Raw genomic sequence first — 22,195 nt, 5'->3', positions numbered from 1 at the left:
ATAATTGTTTTACAGTCTATTTATTTCAAACATTTGATTTACAGTTCCTAATTCATTTTAAGTAAAGGAGTATTACACCCTGACTGTATATTATATACGGTGACGGCCTATTACCCAAGATGTATCTGAAGGGCCAATATCTGTTACCATAAGTACGCCACGACCAGTATTAATCAGAGACTGGCTTCTGGATGAAGAACGCATATGATTTATTCTAAAACTCTACGGTATTTCGAGAGTTCGGCTGAAGACAAAGTGACTAGTTCAAGGGGCATAATATATCCTCACTGGCTTCGCCGGCCACCCAACAACACTGGCAGGCGTTTCGCTATACACACACATTACTTGCCTAGAGATTTTAGAAACTTCCAAAAAGGCAATTGATTCTTCATTGACAATGGACAGAGGCGCAAGAGATTTCTTCTGTTGGAACTTGCGTGTATTTTAATAATGGACAAGCATGGAAAGTTCTTTCTATTCATTTGTATGGGAGGCCCAAGATTTACCACTCCATTTTTTTTTTGCACCACCTGGTATGGAGAATCTCAAAATAGCTAAGAACACTTTGATATGCTGTGAATATGCCATAAATATCCCAGATATCAATAACCCTTTAAGTAACAAAAATTTCTTAAATGGGTTAGCCCATGGATAGGTATATAATTGTGTCCATACGATATCCCTTTTCATTTAACAAGGATTTTTTTTACCAGGTTAGAAATAGCCAGTTTTCCCCTTATGTTATTCCCACTGCACCGAGTATTTTTTTTTTTTTTTTATTTCTTTTAAATCCATCACACTGTTCCAGAGATATGGGCCTGTTTATTAAGTCTGCCTCATATGCTAATTTGCATGCTCTCTGCCAAAGGGGTGTTGCTCACGGAATAACTATGCAGATCTGTCTAATGTTATGCCCCAGAGAACCTTGCAAGCAACACCTCCTTGTAAGCACCATAATAATTAGCATATATTTTATGGCACATAAAAAGCATAAAAGGCTCATGAATCTGGAACTTTATGGCATGGAAGATTTAAAAAAAAAAAACCAGCTGGATACTTAGGGACTAAATTGAGCCATGGAAATAAAATAAGATAAAAATTATTAATTTTTAACCTGGTGAGAGGTCACTTCAGGTTTGATTCCCAGGATGAGGTTTTCTTTAGTTTCTGACAGTGCATATTTTTTTGTCAAAGCCGAATAACAGTAAGTATAAAAAACAAAGCAGCTACATTTAAAGCATAACATACCAAAAAGAGATAAAAAAGTAAACTATGGTAATATACTGTAGCTAATAGGTGCAGAAATGCTGCAGAAAATCTACAAAATCCTCACGAAATACGGTACTCATCGTGGGAACATAGCAAAATCTTAGAAAGTAGATATACAAACACTAGTGCATAGGAAGAGTGGAGCAGTTTGTTTTTTCAATGCATCTTGGTTCTTATAGAAAACTGCTCTCTTCTGTAGAAACCTCTATCTGTGTTTTCGATTTAGAATTGCAAAAACAGAGGCACTTATACATTACACCAAAGGGAACCTATATGATATTCCCTTTTAAATCCATAGACATTAATATGAAGTTGGTTTCCTCTGGTTAATTTTTCGCCATTCATCTAGAAGAACATTTGTGAGGTCAAACACTGAGGTTAAACAAGAAGGCCTAGTTCACAATCTCCATTCTAGTGGATGTCAAAGGAGTTTCATGAGGTTGAGGTCAGAGTTCTGTTTGGACACTCAAGTTTTCCTGCACTAAACTCACCCAACCAAGCCTTCAAAGACTTTACACAGTTTCATGGCCCTAACAGAGTCTTCTGCACAATATGATAGCCCCGTATAGTATAAAGGCCCTAAATACATTATAATGGCCCAAACAGAACCCTTCACACAGTGTAATGGCCCCAACAGAACCCTCCAAACAGTATCATGGACCCCACACAACCCTCCACACTGCGTAAAGGCCTGCACACAGTATAATAACCCCAACTAGTCCTCTAAACAGTATAATTTACTGCATATAGCCCTACAAATAGTATCATGCCCCACACATAGCCTTCAAATAGTATAATAGCCCCCACATAGCTGTCCAAATAGTACAGTGACCCCCTTATAGCCCTCCAAACAGTATAATGGCACCCATAATGTACTCATTGATTTTAAAAATATATTCCTCTTCCTGTTCTCCTGCTGCTCTGGTCTCTGCAACCTTGTGGTCTGAAGCTCTGCTGGGAAGGCACAATGTGGGGACATCATTGCGGCTGCTGCGCTAAGAGGTCAGAGCTCAGACACACAGGGAAAATGGAGGGAGTTGACGGCTCCCTGTTCCATCATTGCTTTTACCTCCATATACATGCAAGATGTAGATACAGTTGAAAGTGTGATGACGTGGAGGGCACCGGCCGGCACTGATAATGCTCTCCCCCCCCATAGCAGTCACATGGTCTGTGTATATCAGCAGTACATCACTGCTCCAGGGGATGGTGGAATCTTTAGGAGAGAAGAGATTTCACGAACTTGTTAGATAGGTGACGTCCTGTTACCTGCCGGTATCAGTGAGCTCTTTAGAAAGAGCCATTCTTTCGCAAATGTTGATAACGGCAGACGCAATGGTGAGAAGACGGATTTTATACCCTTTTTTAGCAATAGCACAGAATATAAAACCTGAATTCAATAATTAAGAATTAAGTCCCAGTAGTAATGTCCATATAGAGTTCTACTTACATGTATACTAGATAGTGTTCGGGGTTCTGTGTCTTGAACTTATGGAGACCAGGAGACGGCACCACTACAGTTGGTCTTGCTTGAGATTACTAAAAGCAGAGACAACTTTACAGAAAGTTACCGGAATGGAAACATTTCTGTACAGAACGACTATGAAACTAAATGTATAAATTCATGTGCAGAGAATTTTGATGATGCCCCAGATTTTTGAGTATAACATATCAAGAAAAAAATATATAAATATATCGACTTACTGACATTATGTTTGCAAAAGTTAGTATATTTTGTTAGCCTGACTAAACACGGAAATAAATCTTTGTGACAGCGTCTAAGTATCTCTAAAATTCAGCCATGCGTTGCAAATGATGTTTTCAAACCTATTAGAACTTCAGAACTCTACAAACAAACTGGGGCAGAGACTAGCCGAGGAACAGAGGCTGTTCTGTGAACATGATCTACACAGCCGCATCTCAGAGATACGAAGAGACGCTCTTCATGACTCTCAAGAAAAATAAATTAACCATAAGACGTCTGATGTTGTTAACTCTCTGGTAGCCAATGATCATAAGTTCTTTGGGTATGATCATATTCATAGAGCATATCCATTCCTCTCGTCAGTTCTTAAGGCAAGGACTCCGCATAAAAAGTTACAGAGTATAACGGGGGGAACTGGATTATAACTGGTTTAAAGTCAAGAATAGACAAATAAGATGTAAGAAGTGAGGATATTACAAAAAAAAAACAGAAATAAAATATACAATTAATGCATGATTATTGTAGTTATACTTAAAGGGGTCTTCTTATTTATGATATTTATTTCATAGCCAGAGGATATCCCATAAATATCAAATATCTGTGAGACCATCTATGAAAAACAAGTCCTTCATCTTCTGTCAGTGACAAAATATGCATAGATTTGTAAAGGATCAGACTACTGACATGCTGTGTCTCTCCAGGTTATGGACTTTTAGGGAAGGATGCACTGTAAACCCCGCACCACTCATTCACTGACATCCAGCTCTGTACCATGTGCGTGCACAGTAGGATGTCAATCAAAGAGTAACAGAAGTGCTAACAGCGCACCCACTATGTACTGAGCGCTGACTAATCACAGCCCCGGCCAAGGCGCTGCGCTGATGAGTGGAAGCAAGTGGCTGCAGGAGAATAAAATTTCATTTTCTCCCTGCAGCTGCCATTCCAGTTAGGCTCCTACATATGTTTAACACGTTACAGATGCAGCCAACTTTGCTTTTGTAACAGAAACCATAACCATTCTGTTTATAACAGAAACCATGGAAAGTCTACTTCTAAAGCAGATAGATGAAGCTGCAACCCATAATGAGGTCCTGGTTATGGGGGACTTTAACTACCCGGATATTAACTGGGAAACAGAAACCTGTGAAACCCATAAAGGCAACAGGTTTCTGCTAATAACCAAGAAAAATTATCTTTCACAATTGGTTCAGAATCCAACCAGAGGAGCAGCACTTTTAGACATCATACTATCTAATAGACCTGACAGAATAACAAATCTGCAGGTGGTCGGGCATCTAGGAAATAACGACCACAATATTGCACAGTGTCACTTGTCTTTCACTAGGGGGATTTGTCAGGGAGTCACAAAAACACTGAACTTTAGGAAGGCAAAGTTTGACCAGCTAAGAGATGCCCTTAATCTGGTAGACTGGGACAATATCCTCAGAAATAAGAATACAGATAATAAATGGGAAATGTTTAAGAACATCCTAAATAGGCAGTGTAAGCGGTTTATACCTTGTGGGAATAAAAGGACTAGAAATTGGAAAAACCCAATGTGGCTAAACAAAGAAGTAAGACAGGCAATTAACAGTAAAAAGAAAGCATTTGCACTACTAAAGCAGGATGGCACCATTGAAGCTCTAAAAAACTATAGGGAGAAAAATACTTTATCTAAAAAACTAATTAAAGCTGCCAAAAAGGAAACAGAGAAGCACATTGCTAAGGAGAGTAAAACTAATCCCAAACTGTTCTTCAACTATATCAATAGTAAAAGAATAAAAACTGAAAATGTAGGCCCCTTAAAAAATAGTGAGGAAAGAATGGTTGTAGATGACGAGGAAAAAGCTAACATATTAAACACCTTCTTCTCCACGGTATTCACGGTGGAAAATGAAATGCTAGGTGAAATCCCAAGAAACAATGAAAACCCTATATTAAGGGTCACCAATCTAACCCAAGAAGAGGTGCGAAACCGGCTAAATAAGATTAAAATAGATAAATCTCCGGGTCCGGATGGCATACACCCACGAGTACTAAGAGAACTAAGTAATGTAATAGATAAACCATTATTTCTTATTTTTAGGGACTCTATAGCGACAGGGTCTGTTCCGCAGGATTGGCACATAGCAAATGTGGTGCCAATATTCAAAAAGGGCTCTAAAAGTGAACCTGGAAATTATAGGCCAGTAAGTCTAACCTCTATTGTTGGTAAAATATTTGAAGGGTTTCTGAGGGATGTTATTCTGGATTATCTCAATGAGAATAACTGTTTAACTCCATATCAGCATGGGTTTATGAGAAATCGCTCCTGTCAAACCAATCTAATCAGTTTTTATGAAGAGGTAAGCTATAGGCTGGACCACGGTGAGTCATTGGACGTGGTATATCTCTATTTTTCCAAAGCGTTTGATACCGTGCCGCACAAGAGGTTGGTACACAAAATGAGAATGCTTGGTCTGGGGGAAAATGTGTGTAAATGGGTTAGTAACTGGCTTAGTGATAGAAAGCAGAGGGTGGTTATAAATGGTATAGTCTCTAACTGGGTCGCTGTGACCAGTTGGGTACCGCAGGGGTCAGTATTGGGACCTGTTCTCTTCAACATATTCATTAATGATCTGGTGGAAGGTTTACACAGTAAAATATCGATATTTGCAGATGATACAAAACTATGTAAAGCAGTTAATACAAGAGAAGATAGTATTCTGCTATAGATGGATCTGGATAAATTGGAAACTTGGGCTGAAAGGTGGCAGATGAGGTCTAACAATGATAAATGTAAGGTTATACACATGGGAAGAAGGAATCAATATCACCATTACACACTGAATGGGAAACCACTGGGTAAATCTGACAGGGAGAAGGACTTGGGGATCCTAGTTAATGATAAACTTACCTGGAGCAGCCAGTGCCAGGCAGCAGCTGCCAAGGCAAACAGGATCATGGGGTGCATTAAAAGAGGTCTGGATACACATGATGAGAGCATTATACTGCCTCTGTACAAATCCCTAGTTAGACCGCACATGGAGTACTGTGTCCAGTTTTGGGCACCGGTGCTCAGGAAGGATATAATGGAACTAGAGAGAGTACAAAGGAGGGCAACAAAATTAATAAAGGGGATGGGAGAACTACAATACCCAGATAGATTAGCGAAATTAGGATTATTTAGTCTAGAAAAAAGACGACTGAGGGGCGATCTAATAACCATGTATAAGTATATAAGGGGACAATACAAATATCTCACTGAGGATCTGTTTATACCAAGGAAGGTGACGGGCACAAGGGGGAATTCTTTGCGTCTGGAGGAGAGAAGGTTTTTCCACCAACATAGAAGAGGATTCTTTACTGTTAGGGCAGTGAGAATCTGGAATTGCTTGCCTGAGGAGGTGGTGATGGCGAACTCAGTCGAGGGGTTCAAGAGAGGCCTGGATGTCTTCCTGGAGCAGAACAATATTGTATCATACAATTAGGTTCTGTAGAAGGACGTAGATCTGGGGATTTATTAGGATGGAATATAGGCTGAACTGGATGGACAAATGTCTTTTTTCGGCCTTACTAACTATGTTACTATGTTACTATGTTTAGTTTCTTCCCCCCTTCATCAAAGAGTCATAACTTTTTTATTTTTCCATTGAAATAGCCATATAGAACTTTTTTATTTTTCTGCAAGACAAGTTGTAGTTTTGATGGACACCATTCATTTTACTATACATGGTATTGAGAAATTGGAAAAAAAATTCAAATGAGGTGAAATGGTGAACAAAAACACTTGTGTCCTCATTTTTTCTCAGTTGTTTTCACAGAATTATCTGTGGCTTAAAATTAGCCTGGCAACATGATTGCAAAAGTCCAGTATGATTACAAAGTGTTATATATAAATGTAGATAAAGCAGGTGAAATAAGTATTGAATATTGTACACGTCACCAATTTTCTAAGTAATTATATTTCTAAAGGTGCTATTAACATGAAATTAAATGAACTCCCCAGATATTGGTAACAAACCACCAAATCCTCACAGGCAAAGAAATCAAACCATAGATGTCCATAAATTAGGTTATGTGGAATAATGAGAAATGACACAGGGAAAAAGTATGGAACACGCTTATTGAAATGTATTTAATACTTTGTAAAAAAGCCTTTGTTGTTGATGACAGCTTCAAGACACCTTCTGTATGGAGAAACTAGTCGCAGGCATTGCTCAGATGTGATTTTGGCTCATTCTTCCACACAAATTCTATTCAAATCCTGAAGCTCACGTGGGCTCCTTTTATGAATTCCGAGCTTTATTTCTTTCCATACATTTTCTATTGTATTCAGGTCAGGTGATCTGCTTGGCCATTCTAGGAGCTTTATTTTTTTTCTCTGAATCCAATTGAGAGTATCCTTGGCTGTGTTTTTGGGATCATTGTCTTGCAGAAATGTCGTGTCATTTCTTCTTCATAATCCTGCTAGATGGCATCAGATTTTTATCATTAATTGGGAAATTTGTCCATTCATCTTTTTTCAATTATATGAAGTTTGCCACTACGATGTTTCCACCTCCAACATTACTGTTAGTATGGTGTTTTTGGAATGTTAGGCACTGACATTTAGTGTTGTGAATTCTGTGGTCAAGCTCCCTCCTGTGGTCATGAGTGGTACTTCGGCTGGTTCTGTCTATGAGCTTCCTCTGGTGGATGTGAGTGGGGCTGCGGCTTCTGAGTTTCCTTCCTCAGGTGACGAGGTTAAGTCGTTAGGTGCTGCTCTATTTAACTCCACCTAGTTCTTTGTTCCTGGCCTCCAGTCAATGTTCCAGTATTGGTCTTGCTTTCTCCTGGATCGTTCTTGTGGCCTGTCTGCCCTGCATTAGCTAAGTTTTGCTTGTGTTACTTTTGTTTGCTATATTTTCTGTCCAGCTTGCTATATTGGTTTTTCTTGCTTGCTGGAAGCTCTGAGACGCAGAGGGAGCACCTCCGTACCGTTAGTCGGTGCGGAGGGTCTTTTTGCGCCCTCTGCGTGGTTGTTTGTAGGTTTTTGTGCTGACCGCAAAGCTATCTTTCCTATCCTCGGTCTATTCAGTAAGTCGGGCCTCACTTTGCTAAAGTCTATTTCATCTCTATGTTTGTATTTTCATCTTTACTCACAGTCATTATATGTGGGGGGCTGCCTTTTCCTTTGGGGAATTTCTCTGAGGCAAGGTAGGCTTATTTTCCTATCTTCAGGGCTAGCTAGTTTCTCAGGCTGTGCCTGAGGTGCCTAGGTCTGGTCAGGAGCGCTCCACGGCTACCTCTAGTGTGGTGTGATAGGATTAGGGATTGCGGTCAGCAGAGTTCCCACGTCTCAGAGCTCGTCCTATGTTATAGTAACTATCAGGTCATTTTGTGTGCTCTCAACTACTAGGTCCATTGTGATTCTGAATCACCAGTTCATAACAGTACTGTAGGCCCAAAGTACTAATGCTTCTCAATAGAGGGAAAAGAGAAGTTCTGAGACCATTTTTTTTTCTCTGTACTGTGTTTTGTCTTTCTTTTCCCCTAGACATTTGGGTGGTTCAGGACACAGGTGTAGTGATGGAAATTAAAGATCTGTCTTCTTGTGTGGATCATCTCACTGCAAGAGTACAAAATATTCAAGACTTTGTGGTTCAGAATTCTATGTTAGAACCAAGAATTCCTATTCCTGATTTGTTTTCTGGAGATAGAGCTAAGTTTCTGAGTTTTAAGAATAATTGTAAACTGTTTCTGGCCTTGAAACCCCGCTCCGCTGGTGACCCAGTTCAACAAGTTAAGATCATTATTCTTTATTACGTGGCGACCCTCAAGACTGGGCATTTTCCCTTGCGCCAGGAGATCCTGCATTATGTAATATTGATGCGTTTTTTCTGGCGCTTGGATTGCTGTATGATGAACCTAATTCAGTGGATCAGGCAGAGAAAATCTTGCTGGCTCTGTGTCAGGGTCAGGATGAGGTAGAGATATATTGTCAGAAGTTTAGGAAGTGGTCTGTGCTCACTCAATGGAATGAATGTGCGCTGGCAGCAATTTTCAGAAAGGGTCTCTCTGAAGCCCTTAAGGATGGCATTCGGGCTTTCTAATGCTCCACTGTTTCAGTCCTTTATGCATGACATCTTCCGAGAGTACCTGGGTAAATTCCTGATTGTATACTTGGATGATATTTTGGTCTTCTCGGATGATTGGGAGTCTCACGTGAAGCAGGTCAGAATGGTGTTCCAGGCCCTGCGTGCGAATTCTCTGTTTGTGAATGGGTCAAAGTGTCTCTTTGGTGTTCAGAAGGTTTCATTTTTGGGTTTCATTTTTTCCCCTTCTACTATCGAGATGGACCCTGTTAAAGTTCAGGCCATTTATGATTGGACTCAGCCGACATCTCTGAAGAGTCTGCAAAAGTTCCTGGGCTTTGCTAATTTTTATCGTCGCTTCATCAATAATTTTTCTAGTATTGCTAAACCGTTGACTGATTTAACCAAGAAGGGTGCTGATGTGGTCAATTGGTCTTCTGCTGCTGTGGAAGCTTTTCAAGAGTTGAAGCGTCGTTTTTCTTCTGCCCCTGTGTTGTGCCAACCAGATGTTTCGCTCCCGTTCCAGGTCGAGGTTGATGCTTCTGAGATTGGAGCAGGGGCTGTTTTGTCGCAAAGAAGTTCTGATGGCTCGGTGATGAAACCATGCGCCTTCTTTTCCAGGAAGTTTTCGCCTGCTGAGCGTAATTATGATGTTGGCAATCGAGAGTTGCTGGCTATGAAGTGGGCATTTGAGGAGTGGCGTCATTGGCTTGAAGGAGCTAAGCATCGCGTGGTGGTCTTGACTGATCACAAGAACTTGACTTATCTCGAGTCTGCCAAACGGTTGAATCCTAGACAGGCTCGTTGGTCGCTGTTTTTCTCCCGTTTTGACTTTGTGGTTTCGTACCTTCCGGGCTCTAAAAATGTGAAGGCGGATGCCCTGTCTAAAAATTTTGTGCCTGACTCTCCGGGTTTGCCTGAGCCGGCGGGTATTCTCAAAGAGGGGGTAATTTTGTCTGCCATCTCCCCTGATTTGCGGCGGGTGCTGCAAAAATTTCAGGCTAATAGACCTGACCGTTGCCCAGCGGAGAAACTGTTTGTCCCTGATAAATGGACGAGTAGAGTTATCTCTGAGGCTCATTGTTCTGTGTTGGCTGGTCATCCTGGAATCTTTGGTACCAGAGATTTGGTGGCTAGATCCTTTTGGTGGCCATCTCTGTCGCGGGATGTGCGTTCGTTTGTGCAGTCCTGTGGGATTTGTGCTCGGGCTAAGCCCTGCTGTTCTCGTGCCAGTGGGTTGCTTTTGCCCTTGCCAGTCCCGAAGAGGCCCTGGACACATATCTCTATGGATTTTATTTCGGATCTCCCCGTCTCTCAAAAAATGTCGGTTATTTGGGTTGTTTGTGATCGCTTCTCTAAGATGGTCCATTTGGTACCTTTGTCTAAATTGCCTTCCTCCTCTGATTTGGTGCCATTGTTCTTCCAGCATGTGGTTCGTTTGCATGGCATTCCGGAGAACATAGTTTCTGACAGAGGTTCCCAGTTTGTTTCGAGGTTTTGGCGAGCCTTTTGTGTTAGGATGGGCATTGATTTGTCTTTTTCCTCGGCTTTCCATCCTCAGACAAATGGCCAGACTGAACAAACCAATCAGACCTTGGAAACATATCTGAGATGTTTTGTTTCTGCTGATCAGGATGATTGGGTGTCCTTTTTGCCTTTGGCTGAGTTCACCCTTAATAATCGGGCCAGCTCGGCTACTTTGGTTTCGCCGTTTTTCTGCAATTCTTGTTTCCATCCTCGTTTCTCTTCAGGGCAGGTTGAGTCTTCTGACTGTCCTGGTGTGGATACTGTGGTGGATAGGTTGCAGCAGATTTGGACTCATGTAGTGGACAATTTGACATTGTCCCAGGAGAAGGCTCAACGTTTCGCTAACCGCAGGCGCTGTGTGGGTCCCCGACTTCGTGTTGGGGATTTGGTTTGGTTGTCATCTCGTTATATTCCTATGAAAGTTTCCTCTCCTAAGTTTAAGCCTCATTTCATTGGTCCGTATAGGATTTCTGAGGTTCTTAATCCTGTGTCTTTTCGTTTGACCCTTCCAGCTTCTTTTTCCATCCATAACGTATTCCATAGGTCATTGTTGCGGAGATACGTGGCACCTGTGGTTCCATTCGTTGATCCTCCTGCCCCGGTTTTGGTTGAGGGGGAGGTGGAGTATATAGTGGAGAAGATTTTGGATTCTCGTATTTCGAGACGGAAACTCCAGTACCTGGTTAAGTGGAAGGGTTATGGTCAGGAAGATAATTCCTGGGTCTTTGCCTCTGATGTTCATGCTGCCGATCTGGTTCGTGCCTTTCATTTGGCTCATCCTGGTCGGCCTGGGGGCTCTAGTGAGGGTTTGGTGACCCCTCCTCAAGGGGGGGTACTGTTGTGAATTCTGTGGTCAAGCTCCCTCCTGTGGTCATGAGTGGTACTTCGGCTGGTTCTGTCTATGAGCTTCCTCTGGTGGATGTGAGTGGGGCTGCGGCTTCTGAGTTTCCTTCCTCAGGTGACGAGGTTAAGTCGTTAGGTGCTGCTCTATTTAACTCCACCTAGTTCTTTGTTCCTGGCCTCCAGTCAATGTTCCAGTATTGGTCTTGCTTTCTCCTGGATCGTTCTTGTGGCCTGTCTGCCCTGCATAAGCTAAGTTTTGCTTGTGTTACTTTTGTTTGCTATATTTTCTGTCCAGCTTGCTATATTGGTTTTTCCTTGCTTGCTGGAAGCTCTGAGACGCAGAGGGAGCACCTCCGTACCGTTAGTCGGTGCGGAGGTCTTTTTGCGCCCTCTGCGTGGTTGTTTGTAGGTTTTTGTGCTGACCGCAAAGCTATCTTTCCTATCCTCGGTCTATTCAGTAAGTCGGGCCTCACTTTGCTAAAGTCTATTTCATCTCTATGTTTGTATTTTCATCTTTACTCACAGTCATTATATGTGGGGGGCTGCCTTTTCCTTTGGGGAATTTCTCTGAGGCAAGGTAGGCTTATTTTCCTATCTTCAGGGCTAGCTAGTTTCTCAGGCTGTGCCCGAGGCGCCTAGGTCTGGTCAGGAGCGCTCCACGGCTACCTCTAGTGTGGTGTGATAGGATTAGGGATTGCGGTCAGCAGAGTTCCCACGTCTCAGAGCTCGTCCTATGTTATAGTAACTATCAGATCATTTTGTGTGCTCTCAACTACTAGGTCCATTGTGATTCTGAATCACCAGTTCATAACAATTTAGCTTCGAAACATAATTATTGTTATTATTATAATACATTTTTATAGCTCCATTTATTCCATGGCGCTTTACATGTGAAGAGGGGGCAGATATAGACAAATACATTAAACATGAGCAAAAAACAAGGCACACAGGTAGATAAGGAGGGAGGACCCTGCCAGCGAGGGCTCACAGTCTGCAGGGGATGGGTGATGAAACACTAGGAGAGGGTAGAGCTGGTTGCATGGTGGTTCAGTAGGTTGAGGATCACTGCAGGCTGTAGGCTTGTCAGAAGAGGTGAGTCTTCAGGTTCTTTTTGAAGGTTTCTATGGTAGGCAAGATTCTGATGTGTTGGGGTAGAGAGTTCCAGAGTATGGGGGAAGCATGGGAGAAGTCTTGGATGCGGTTGTGGGAAGAAGAGATGAGAGGGGAGTAGAGATGGAGGTCTTGAGAGGATCGGAGGTTGCGTATAGGTAAGTACCGGGAGACCATGTCACAGATGTATGGAGGAGACAGGTTGTGGATGGCTTTATATGTCATTGTAATAGTTTTGAACTGGAGTCTCTTGGCGATAAGAAGCCAGTGAAGGGTTTGGCATAGAGAAGAGGCTTGAGAATAGCAGGGAGACAGGTACATTAGTCGGGCACCAGAGTGTAGGATGGATTGGAGTAGTGCCAGAGTGCTAGAGGGGAGGCCAGAGAGTAGGAGGTTGCAGTAGTCAAGGCAGGAGATAAGGGCATGCACTGGTGTTTTTGTGGTGTCGCGGTCAAGGAATGCGCAGATCCAGGAAATATTTTTGAGTTTGAGATGGCAGGTGGAGGCAAGGGCTTGGATATGTGGCTTGAAAGAGAGGGCAGAGTCGAGGATCACCCCGAGCCACCAGGCGTGTGGTTCTGGGGAAAGTAAGCAGCCATTGACATTGATGGATAGGTTTGGTGGAGGGGTAGAGTGAGATGGGGAAAGATGATGAATTCTGTTTTGGCCATGTTCAGTTTTAGAAAGCGAGCAGAAAAAATGCATTTTATGACATCCAAAGAGTTCAATTTTGGTATCATCTGACAGACTATATTCTCCCAGTATTTCACAGGCTTGTCTAAATGTTGTTGAGCAAACCTTAAACGTGCTTGAACATGCTTTTTCTTCAGCAATGGGTTGTGTGGTGAGCATGCATAGAGGCCAGGGACAGTCAGTGAATTACTTATAGTTATCTTTAATACAATTGTACCTGCTGATTCCAGGTCTTTCTGTAGCTCTCCACAGGTGATCCCTGACTCTTGGACAACTCTTCTGATAATTCTTTTCACTCCTCTGTCTGAAATCTTGCATGGAGCACATGGTTGTGACTGGTGCATGGTGAAATTATGTTCTTTCTACTTCCGGATTATGGCCCCAACAATGCTCACTGGAACCTTCAGCAGTATAGAAATTCTTCCGTAACCAATGCCATCAGTATGTTTTGCAACAAAAAGGTTGCAAAGGCCTTGGGATAGCGCACTTGTTTTACCCATCATGAGATGTTTCTTGTGTGGCACCTTGATAATGAGACAACTTTTTGTAGGCAATCAATTAAAGCAGCTGATCTTTTTCACTAAGTGGCGGGATTTTTTTCTAAATATTGATAATTTTCAGCTGGAGTCAAGACTTTCCATGGCTTTTTGCACCTATTTTCATGTGTTCAATGCTTTTCCCTGTGTTAGTTCCCATTATTACACATAATTTAATTTATGGACATCCATGCTTTGATTTCTTTGCCTGCATGGATTGAATGAGTTGTTACTGACAACTGTTGAGAATTTCATGTCAATAGCACCTTTAGAAATAGGTTTACTTCGAAAATTGGTGATGTGTTCAATACTTATTTCACCCACTGGTTCTTCCCCCTGGATTGGATAGCTGTGACTAGCACCAAGCCAGAAAAGTTTGGCGCCCGTAGCGAACACCTACTGTTCAGGCACGGACACTGAACACGGACTTCACCAGGAACTTTATAGGCGTCTTTTGTAGTGATGAGCGAGTATACTCGTTGCTTGGGTTTTCCCGAGCACGCTCGGGTGGTCTCTGAGTATTTGTGACTGCTTGGAGATTTAGTTTTCCTTGCCGCAGCTGCATGATTTGCAGCTACTAGACAGCTTGATTACATGTGGGGATTCCCTAGCAACCAGGCAACCTTCACATGTACTCAGGCAGGCTAGCAGCTGTAAATCATGCTGCTGCGTCCACAAAACCTAAATCTCCGAGCAGTCACAAATACTTGGAGACCACCCGAGTGTGCTCGGGAAAACCCGAGCAACGAGTATAATCACTAGTCTTTTGCTCATGTGTAATATATACTTCAATACCATTGTACTGCAGTATATAGTCCTAATCATAATCTTTTATGAAGCCCGGGCCACAGGTTGAGCTTCAGATGAGTACTAACACAGCAGCGACAGGAGCCCTCAGCAGGCCTCCAGGATCCATGGAAACTTATCAGCATCCTGTGATTACGACAGATGCCCGGAATTGGGCAAACTTGCACAGTTTACTTATCACCATCAGTGATTAACAGTAACAGATTTGAGAAAGGATGCCTTTGTGTGTTTGAACCACGTTGCCGCATACATCTATGTGAACTATTTTCTGCTATGACTTTTTAATATTTTCTAAATTAACCTTTTTGGATTTTAAAGAAGATGTAACGATACTTCCTTTTTTGAAGCGATGAATAGTGGCATTTAATGTGTCAGCAGAAGTGACTGGAGTTCCCTCTGGCTGCTGCTGTTAGAGGCAGATGCCAACTGTGTAACACAGCCGACATCTGCTTTGTGTGGAGAGGGCTAAAACTCCTGAGCCAGCTCCCAGACCTGCTTGATGACATAATGGTACGTTTTGGGATAGCAAGGGGTTGAAACAACATTTGCCTGCAGATTGCTGCTAAAGCTGCCTGTAACTATCCACGCATTTTGCAACCAAATGGTTGGACAGACATCACTTGTGCCAACCTGAGAAAACAATGGTATACCGAGTTTACCTTGCCATTGTGAATATCTGATATATTGACAATGGGCCTTACTGACTATACAAAAAAAAAGATTGGAAAATAGGAAAAACAGAGATCGGTCCTTCCAGTAAACACTGTTTGGCTACGTTCACATTTGCGTTGTTGGGCGCAGCGTCGGTGACGCAATGCAACCAACAACGCAAATACACAATGCTGCGTTTTGCGACGCATGCATTGTCATAAGACCCTATTGATCAAGACTTTCGGCGCAGGGAAAACGCTACGAGTAGCGTCCTCTGCGCCCTGTCTTGTGCGTCTATATGACGCATGTGTCATAAAACGCAGTATAATGCATACCGGTGCATGTCCATGCGCCCCCATGTTAAAGATAGGGGCGCATGACGCATGCGTCGGTATGCGTTGACGACGCTGCGCCCAGTAACGCAAATGTGAACGTAGCCTTTGACAGCACCGTAAAGTGAGAGGTTTAAAAATGTTCTTTTTGCTCTGCTTCCCCATAAAAATAAATACAATTGTAGAACCTCTGTGACAGGCTTCTATTTCAAAGATGTCAGTGAGGGCTTACTGATGAAGTGTCTCTTCTGTTCAGATTCCAGAACGAACCACATCGAAGTTTTGTAAGGACAACCGAGGCCACCAAAGAAACCCATCTGGGTAAGTGAAGGCGAAATAAGATATTCCAGCTCTGTGATGGCTCACAAATAAAACCAGACAATTCTGGGAACATAATTGCAAGATTCATATTATACATTCTGACAAACCGTAATTATAACTAATCCATTTATGGACAATTCAACTCATGAAGATAAAACCTGTTCTCCGTGAGTCAGTCTTCACATCCACACTTACACAGGGCTGAAAGGATCAGGCTTCAGAAGAATGTATCAAGGGACCTGAAATGAAAATTTCCTATTATACATTTTTTAAAAAAAAAAGATTTAGATATAACAATCATTACAAAGGAAATTAAACTCATTAGTTTCCATTATGCACTTAAAATTATGTTGTAGAAAGTCAGTACTGGAGGCGTTAGTACAGGTAAAAAAAATGCTTCTGCAAAACTTGGAGGCAAAAAAAATAAAGTTATTGCTAGTAAGAACCGTCCAGGTCCTTTTTTATTTTTATTTTTATTTTATTAATTCTCATTTGTGATGCAGAATGTCTTCAGGCAATGTATGATTGTGAGCTTTATCTCGGCAACCAATTTGCTCAGTCCAATGCTGTGTCTCAGAAGCCAAGCTAGCGCTGCGTTGCTAATTACCCCACTTAAATCCTATTTTATATTATGCCACCTCCAGGTGGGAATTTAAGGCCAGATTCGCACATTTTTTATGCAGATTGTGATGCTCGTTTGCATGTAGACTGGTCATAGGTGTCTTGCTCTACATTGCAAAGTTTAAATCAGCACCACAATCTGCATAGACTTTGGCAGCTGATTCACATCAGCAAAATCCATGGTGGCAAAATGTGTGTATCTAACCTGATGGCCACGAATTCCAGCACAAACAGGTTATTTTGGGTTATATACATGTAATAATACTAAGAAAATGTTCCCATAATATGATTATGAAATTAAAACTGGCCTTAATGAGGATCCGACCAACCATTCGTTGGTCTTGTTTGTGCTCGTTATATGTATTGGCATACCTTCTTTCAAATATATAGGAAAAGGCATCAATGGGGCCCTGGTATGGTGGTATGTATTGGAGCCTTTTACCAAGGTATAAGTCAGGAAAACTCACCAAAAAGGGCTAATAAAACCGCACTAAAATCCGTATAGAATAAAAAGTATTTGCTTTTTGCCGTGGTTACTGGGACAGTTGGCGTTTTTCTAGGTAAAACATGTAAAATAAATGTGCTTCTCCGTTAAAAAGCGCACCTGTCTTTAAAGCCACAGCAATTCTCTATGTGTTTTATTAGGTATTTTCAACCCCACCATCTAAATAAATCCTAAATGTAGATCTCTATTTTGAGGGTGATGGATGCCCAAGATGATGGATGCAGGCTCGGCAGCATGATCGCCATATTGGTTGCTTTGTTAGACCACTTATTGACTGCAGAAAACTTGATGAGTCGATGATTACATTACTGTGACTGAATTGCTATGCACTAACTTGTAGTTTTCATAATTAGTGACTTCCTTCAGCAATCCAAGGAACAGCCCGAGCCATCGAAATGTAGCAGCATGATTGGGAATCAGAACAGCAGACACAAACCAGGTGAACGATCCCTCCAAGTATTTAAAGTACAGAAAGCATATAGAGTAATGGAACTATTACTACTTCTTCTCTTTCCTAAATCCACTCCTGATCCCGACTTTAAAAGAAATATGAAAATTGCTTATAAAATACTAAAGTGTAAACGAGGTGTAATCACGCGAGGTGACAGTGTCCCGCACAGTCAGAAACTGATTTTATGCAGTGTTTTAAGAAGCAGGAAGTCTCTTTTCCTTGCATGAGTCATCTCCCTCCAACTCCTCCTGACCCAGCTGCTCGTCTCCTCCTACTTGCAAGGGACTTAGGCATGATGTAGAATGGTAGTTCTAATTATTACTCATGTAGAGAAAAGAGAATTCCTGCTTCTACACAGAGCCTAGAAGGATTCAGCTAGTCAGTATTTAATCATACACCTAATGAAAAAGAGAAGAATTAGCTGGGTAGAAAGGCAAAATGAGCAATTGTAAGTGCACGGTGCCATATAATATGATGACTGCAATATATTAAGAGAACAACAATTCTGATTTGTGTGCTTCTTTAAATCCTTCATGACCTTGAGCCTGCAACTTTCCCTGCACTTGATAGCTGATTTAATCAGCCATCAAGTGCCTCTAACAGTAGCACCTGGATCAGAGGTCCACCCTCGGCTGCTAACCAGTTAAAAGCCACTGTCAATCACTGACAGCGGCATTTAACATGCGCAGATAAGAAGGACATCATTGATCCCGCCCATCGGTGTACCCATCATGTGATTGTGGGGCTTCGATGTGTTCCAGTTATGACAGTCGGGGGTCTGCTGAAGACCCCCATGCCCGTCGTCATGATCATCCTGTGGACACCGACCTATGGTAACTTGGCAAATTGGACAAAGTTTGGGGTAAAAGGGCCCTTGCACTAGCTTCCTCGCTGTATAAAGGCCCCATACTATCTCCCATGCTGTATAAGGGCCCCTGTATTAGCTCCTTTGCTGTATATTAGCCCCTATATTAGCTTCCTTGCTGTATAATGGCATTCATATTAGCTCCCACTTTGTATAATGGCCCAACATTAGCTCACATGCTGTATAATGGCCCCCACAATGTATGAGGGGCCCCTGCAGAAGTTCCTACACTGTATAAGGGGAACCCATACTTTGATGCCTCCACCGTTACACCACAAGTTTTGATCAAAGTAAAAAGTAATATATACTCACCTAATCCACGATCCTGATAAGACACGCTCATGTTGCACGCACAGGACATGAGTCCACGCACAGGACATGAGTCCACGGCACAGGGACTCTCATGTCCTGTGTGTGTCAGGGCCACCGCCAGTTCTGTAGACCACAGGCTTAAAGTGACCTGCAGTCTACAAAATGGAGAGCGGTAGTGCAGGGAGTCTTTTTGCTCTACCATGGGGCTTCACTATATTGGTGTGCTGTACACGCTGATATAGTTAGGAAGCACAGCTCCAGGTGGGCCCCACAGAGCTCAGGACCTGGGGCAGTCACCCCCTTGGTAGCTATGCTACAGTTGAGAAGGTTTTACTATGTAATCTGAAGGCAGCAGGAGATACGGAGTGAAACAAAAATATTTAGAATTGAGAGTCCTCAGTGGTTGATACCTTTTAATGGCTAACTGAAAAGATGGTAACAAATTGCAAGCTTTCGAGACTACACAGGTCTCTTCATCAGGCAAAGACTAAAACAAATTCTGAAGAATCACATATTTATGCACAACATAGTATAGGAAAAAAAAAAGGAGGGGAAAAAAAACCATGGATAAGCCATGGAGTGAAACAATGAATTCAGCAATTTGTCATTTAATAGGCTGTGTGCTGTTTACTTACAATTAAGGTTTTATCACTAGGACATTATAACTTCCAGGTCTGGTGTTAAGGCGGCTGCTAGACCGACTCCGCTCCCTCCTCTGATAAGCAGCTCACTGTCTATTGACAATGTATATAGAAAGCTGTGGTGTGAGGAGAGTTAGCTTTCTGAGCTGTTACATGCTAAATCTAAGAACTCTGATTGTATGACAACTGCTGCACCCAGTAATCTAAGTGATACATCGTTGGAATCAGGGTCTTTTTTCCTACATCAGGCTGCTCTCAGACGAGGTGGCAAATACCTGGTGACAAATTCTCTTTAAAGGGGTTGTCCAGTTCTGGATAACAACTGTTTAATCAATTCATGCCTATAATACATACTCACCACCCGAAGTGGTGGACAAGACAATATTGTGCCACATGATTGATGCAGCCAATCAGCTGTCACTATTTGGCTGCTGCATTTACTGTTTCCGCAGAGTGGACATCTATCCAAAGAAAATATTGATAAGCTGCAGCCAAACAGCAGCCACTGATCACTTGACACAACAAAGTCACGATACCTAACGGGGACAGCAGCACCGACATTGCAGGAATAGTGGTGTTGCTGAGAGGAGTGTACATTGTTTTATTTTAATTGGACAACCCTTTTAAAAAGAACAATTACTTCTCCCAGATTTGGGGATGTTTCTGAGTCATTTGCATGGATTTCTGTAAACTCCTTTCAACTTCATGAGGAAATTTGGAGATGACTGCTGATCGTCCGGAAGACATTTTAACGACTTAAAAGTTTGCCGATATCAGAAAAATCGAACGCATTACTTTACTATGCTCTTGATAAGGTAAATATGTCAAGTGTGCAATCTGCAACCGCCGAAAAAGCTGCAGCTCATCTTAGTGGAGGAGTAATTAAAATGTATTTATTGTCCAATATTTGCATACTAGCGCTGAAAAGCCGTTTCTTAATAGCAGCTAGCTATTTAATCTTTCAGCAAAGCTGCCCCGAGGCAAAGTGACAGCTTAGGTAACACAGTGCACTTCGAGTGATTTAATTTGGAAGTGATGATGCACTTAAATCACAAAGTCCAATATTGCAATTAGAACTGGCATTGCTTCAGTAGCCGTCGTTCACAAAAACTGGCACATGGCAGATGTAGTTATACTTTAATGCAGCTGGTGTACCATTGCCCCTAAAGCTGTGAATTTGACATTAAAATTAAATTTCATGTAAATGGGAGATGGAAAATAAACACATTACAAACTGTAAGCTCCCACCAAGTACATGATGCGTAAAACCCAATACCACAGAGAAACACCACCTGGTGCTAAAAATGGAATATAATTATTACATAGTAACATAGTAACATAGTTAGTAAGGCCGAAAAAATACATTTGTCCATCCAGTTCAGCCTATATTCCATCATAATAAATCCCCAGATCTACGTCCTTCTACAGAACCTAATAATTGTATGATACCATATTGTTCTGCTCCAGGAAGACATCCAGGCCTCTCTTGAACCCCTCGACTGAGTTCGCCATCACCACCTCCTCAGGCAAGCAATTCCAGATTCTCACTGCCCTAACAGTAAAGAATCCTCTTCTATGTTGGTGGAAAAACTTTCTCTCCTCCAGACGCAAAGAATGCCCCCTTGTGCCCGTCACCTTCCTTGGTATAAACAGATCCTCAGCGAGATATTTGTATTGTCCCCTTATATACTTATACATGGTTATTAGATCGCCCCTCAGTCGTCTTTTTTCTAGACTAAATAATCCTAATTTCGCTAATCTATCTGGGTATTGTTGTTCTCCCATCCCCTTTATTAATTTTGTTGCCCTCCTTTGTACTCTCTCTAGTTCCATTATATCCTTCCTGAGCACCGGTGCCCAAAACTGGACCAGTACTCCATGTGCGGTCTAACTAGGGATTTGTACAGAGGCAGTATAATGCTCTCATCATGTGTATCCAGACCTCTTTTAATGCACCCCATGATCCTGTTTGCCTTGGCAGCTGCTGCCTGGCACTGGCTGCTCCAGGTAAGTTTATCATTAACTAGGATCCCCAAGTCCTTCTCCCTGTCAAATTTACCCAGTGGTTTCCCGTTCAGTGTGTAATGGTGATATTGATTCCTTCTTCCCATGTGTATAACCTTACATTTATCATTGTTAAACCTCATCTGCCACCTTTCAGCCCAAGTTTCCAACTTATCCAGATCCATCTGTAGCAGAATACTATCTTCTCTTGTATTAACTGTTTTACATAGTTTTGTATCATCTGCAAATATTGATATTTTACTGTGTAAACCTTCTACCAGATCATTAATGAATATGTTGAAGAGAACAGATCCCAATACTGACCCCTGCGGTACCCCACTGGTCACAGCGACCCAGTTAGAGACTATACCATTTATAACCACCCTCTGCTTTCTATCACTAAGCCAGTTACTAACCCATTTACACACATTTTCCCCCAGACCAAGCATTCTCATTTTGTGTACCAACCTCTTGTGCGGCACGGTATCAAACGCTTTGGAAAAATCGAGATATACCACGTCCAATGACTCACCGTGGTCCAGCCTATAGCTTACCTCTTCATAAAAACTGATTAGATTGGTTTGACAGGAGCGATTTCTCATAAACCCATGCTGATATGGAGTTAAACAGTTATTCTCATTGAGATAATCCAGAATAACATCCCTCAGAAACCCTTCAAATATTTTACCAACAATAGAGGTTAGACTTACTGGCCTATAATTTCCAGGTTCACTTTTAGAGCCCTTTTTGAATATTGGCACCACATTTGCTATGCGCCAATCCTGCGGAACAGACCCTGTCGCTATAGAGTCCCTAAAAATAAGAAATAATGGTTTATCTATTACATTACTTAGTTCTCTTAGTACTCGTGGGTGTATGCCATCCGGACCCGGAGATTTATCTATTTTAATCTTATTTAGCCGGTTTCGCACCTCTTCTTGGGTTA

General features: G+C 42.0%; 1 protein-coding gene and 1 long non-coding RNA gene across 2 annotated transcripts in view; one reads left to right on the top strand and one right to left on the bottom strand.

Moving 5' to 3' along the window:
• Nucleotides 1-22,195, top strand: part of NRK (Nik related kinase) — a 379,988-nt gene that overhangs the window by 243,150 nt on the left and 114,643 nt on the right. The window contains exons 18-19 of the mRNA XM_069747076.1: nt 15,786-15,850; nt 17,330-17,415. Of these exons, the coding sequence (XP_069603177.1) occupies nt 15,786-15,850; nt 17,330-17,415 (151 nt within the window). The remainder of the gene's footprint in view (nt 1-15,785; nt 15,851-17,329; nt 17,416-22,195) is intronic.
• The window catches only part of LOC138661997 (uncharacterized), a 94,900-nt gene continuing 88,765 nt past the window's right edge, over nt 16,061-22,195 (bottom strand). The window contains exon 3 of the long non-coding RNA XR_011317993.1: nt 16,061-16,089. This is a non-coding gene — a long non-coding RNA (uncharacterized lncRNA). The remainder of the gene's footprint in view (nt 16,090-22,195) is intronic.

The sequence above is a fragment of the Ranitomeya imitator genome, chromosome 2 (genome assembly GCF_032444005.1).
Source record: "Ranitomeya imitator isolate aRanImi1 chromosome 2, aRanImi1.pri, whole genome shotgun sequence".
In the NCBI taxonomy this organism is placed as follows: domain Eukaryota; kingdom Metazoa; phylum Chordata; class Amphibia; order Anura; family Dendrobatidae; genus Ranitomeya; species Ranitomeya imitator.
Note: the sequence above shows the minus strand (reverse complement) of the source record. Positions and strands in the feature narration are given on the sequence as shown.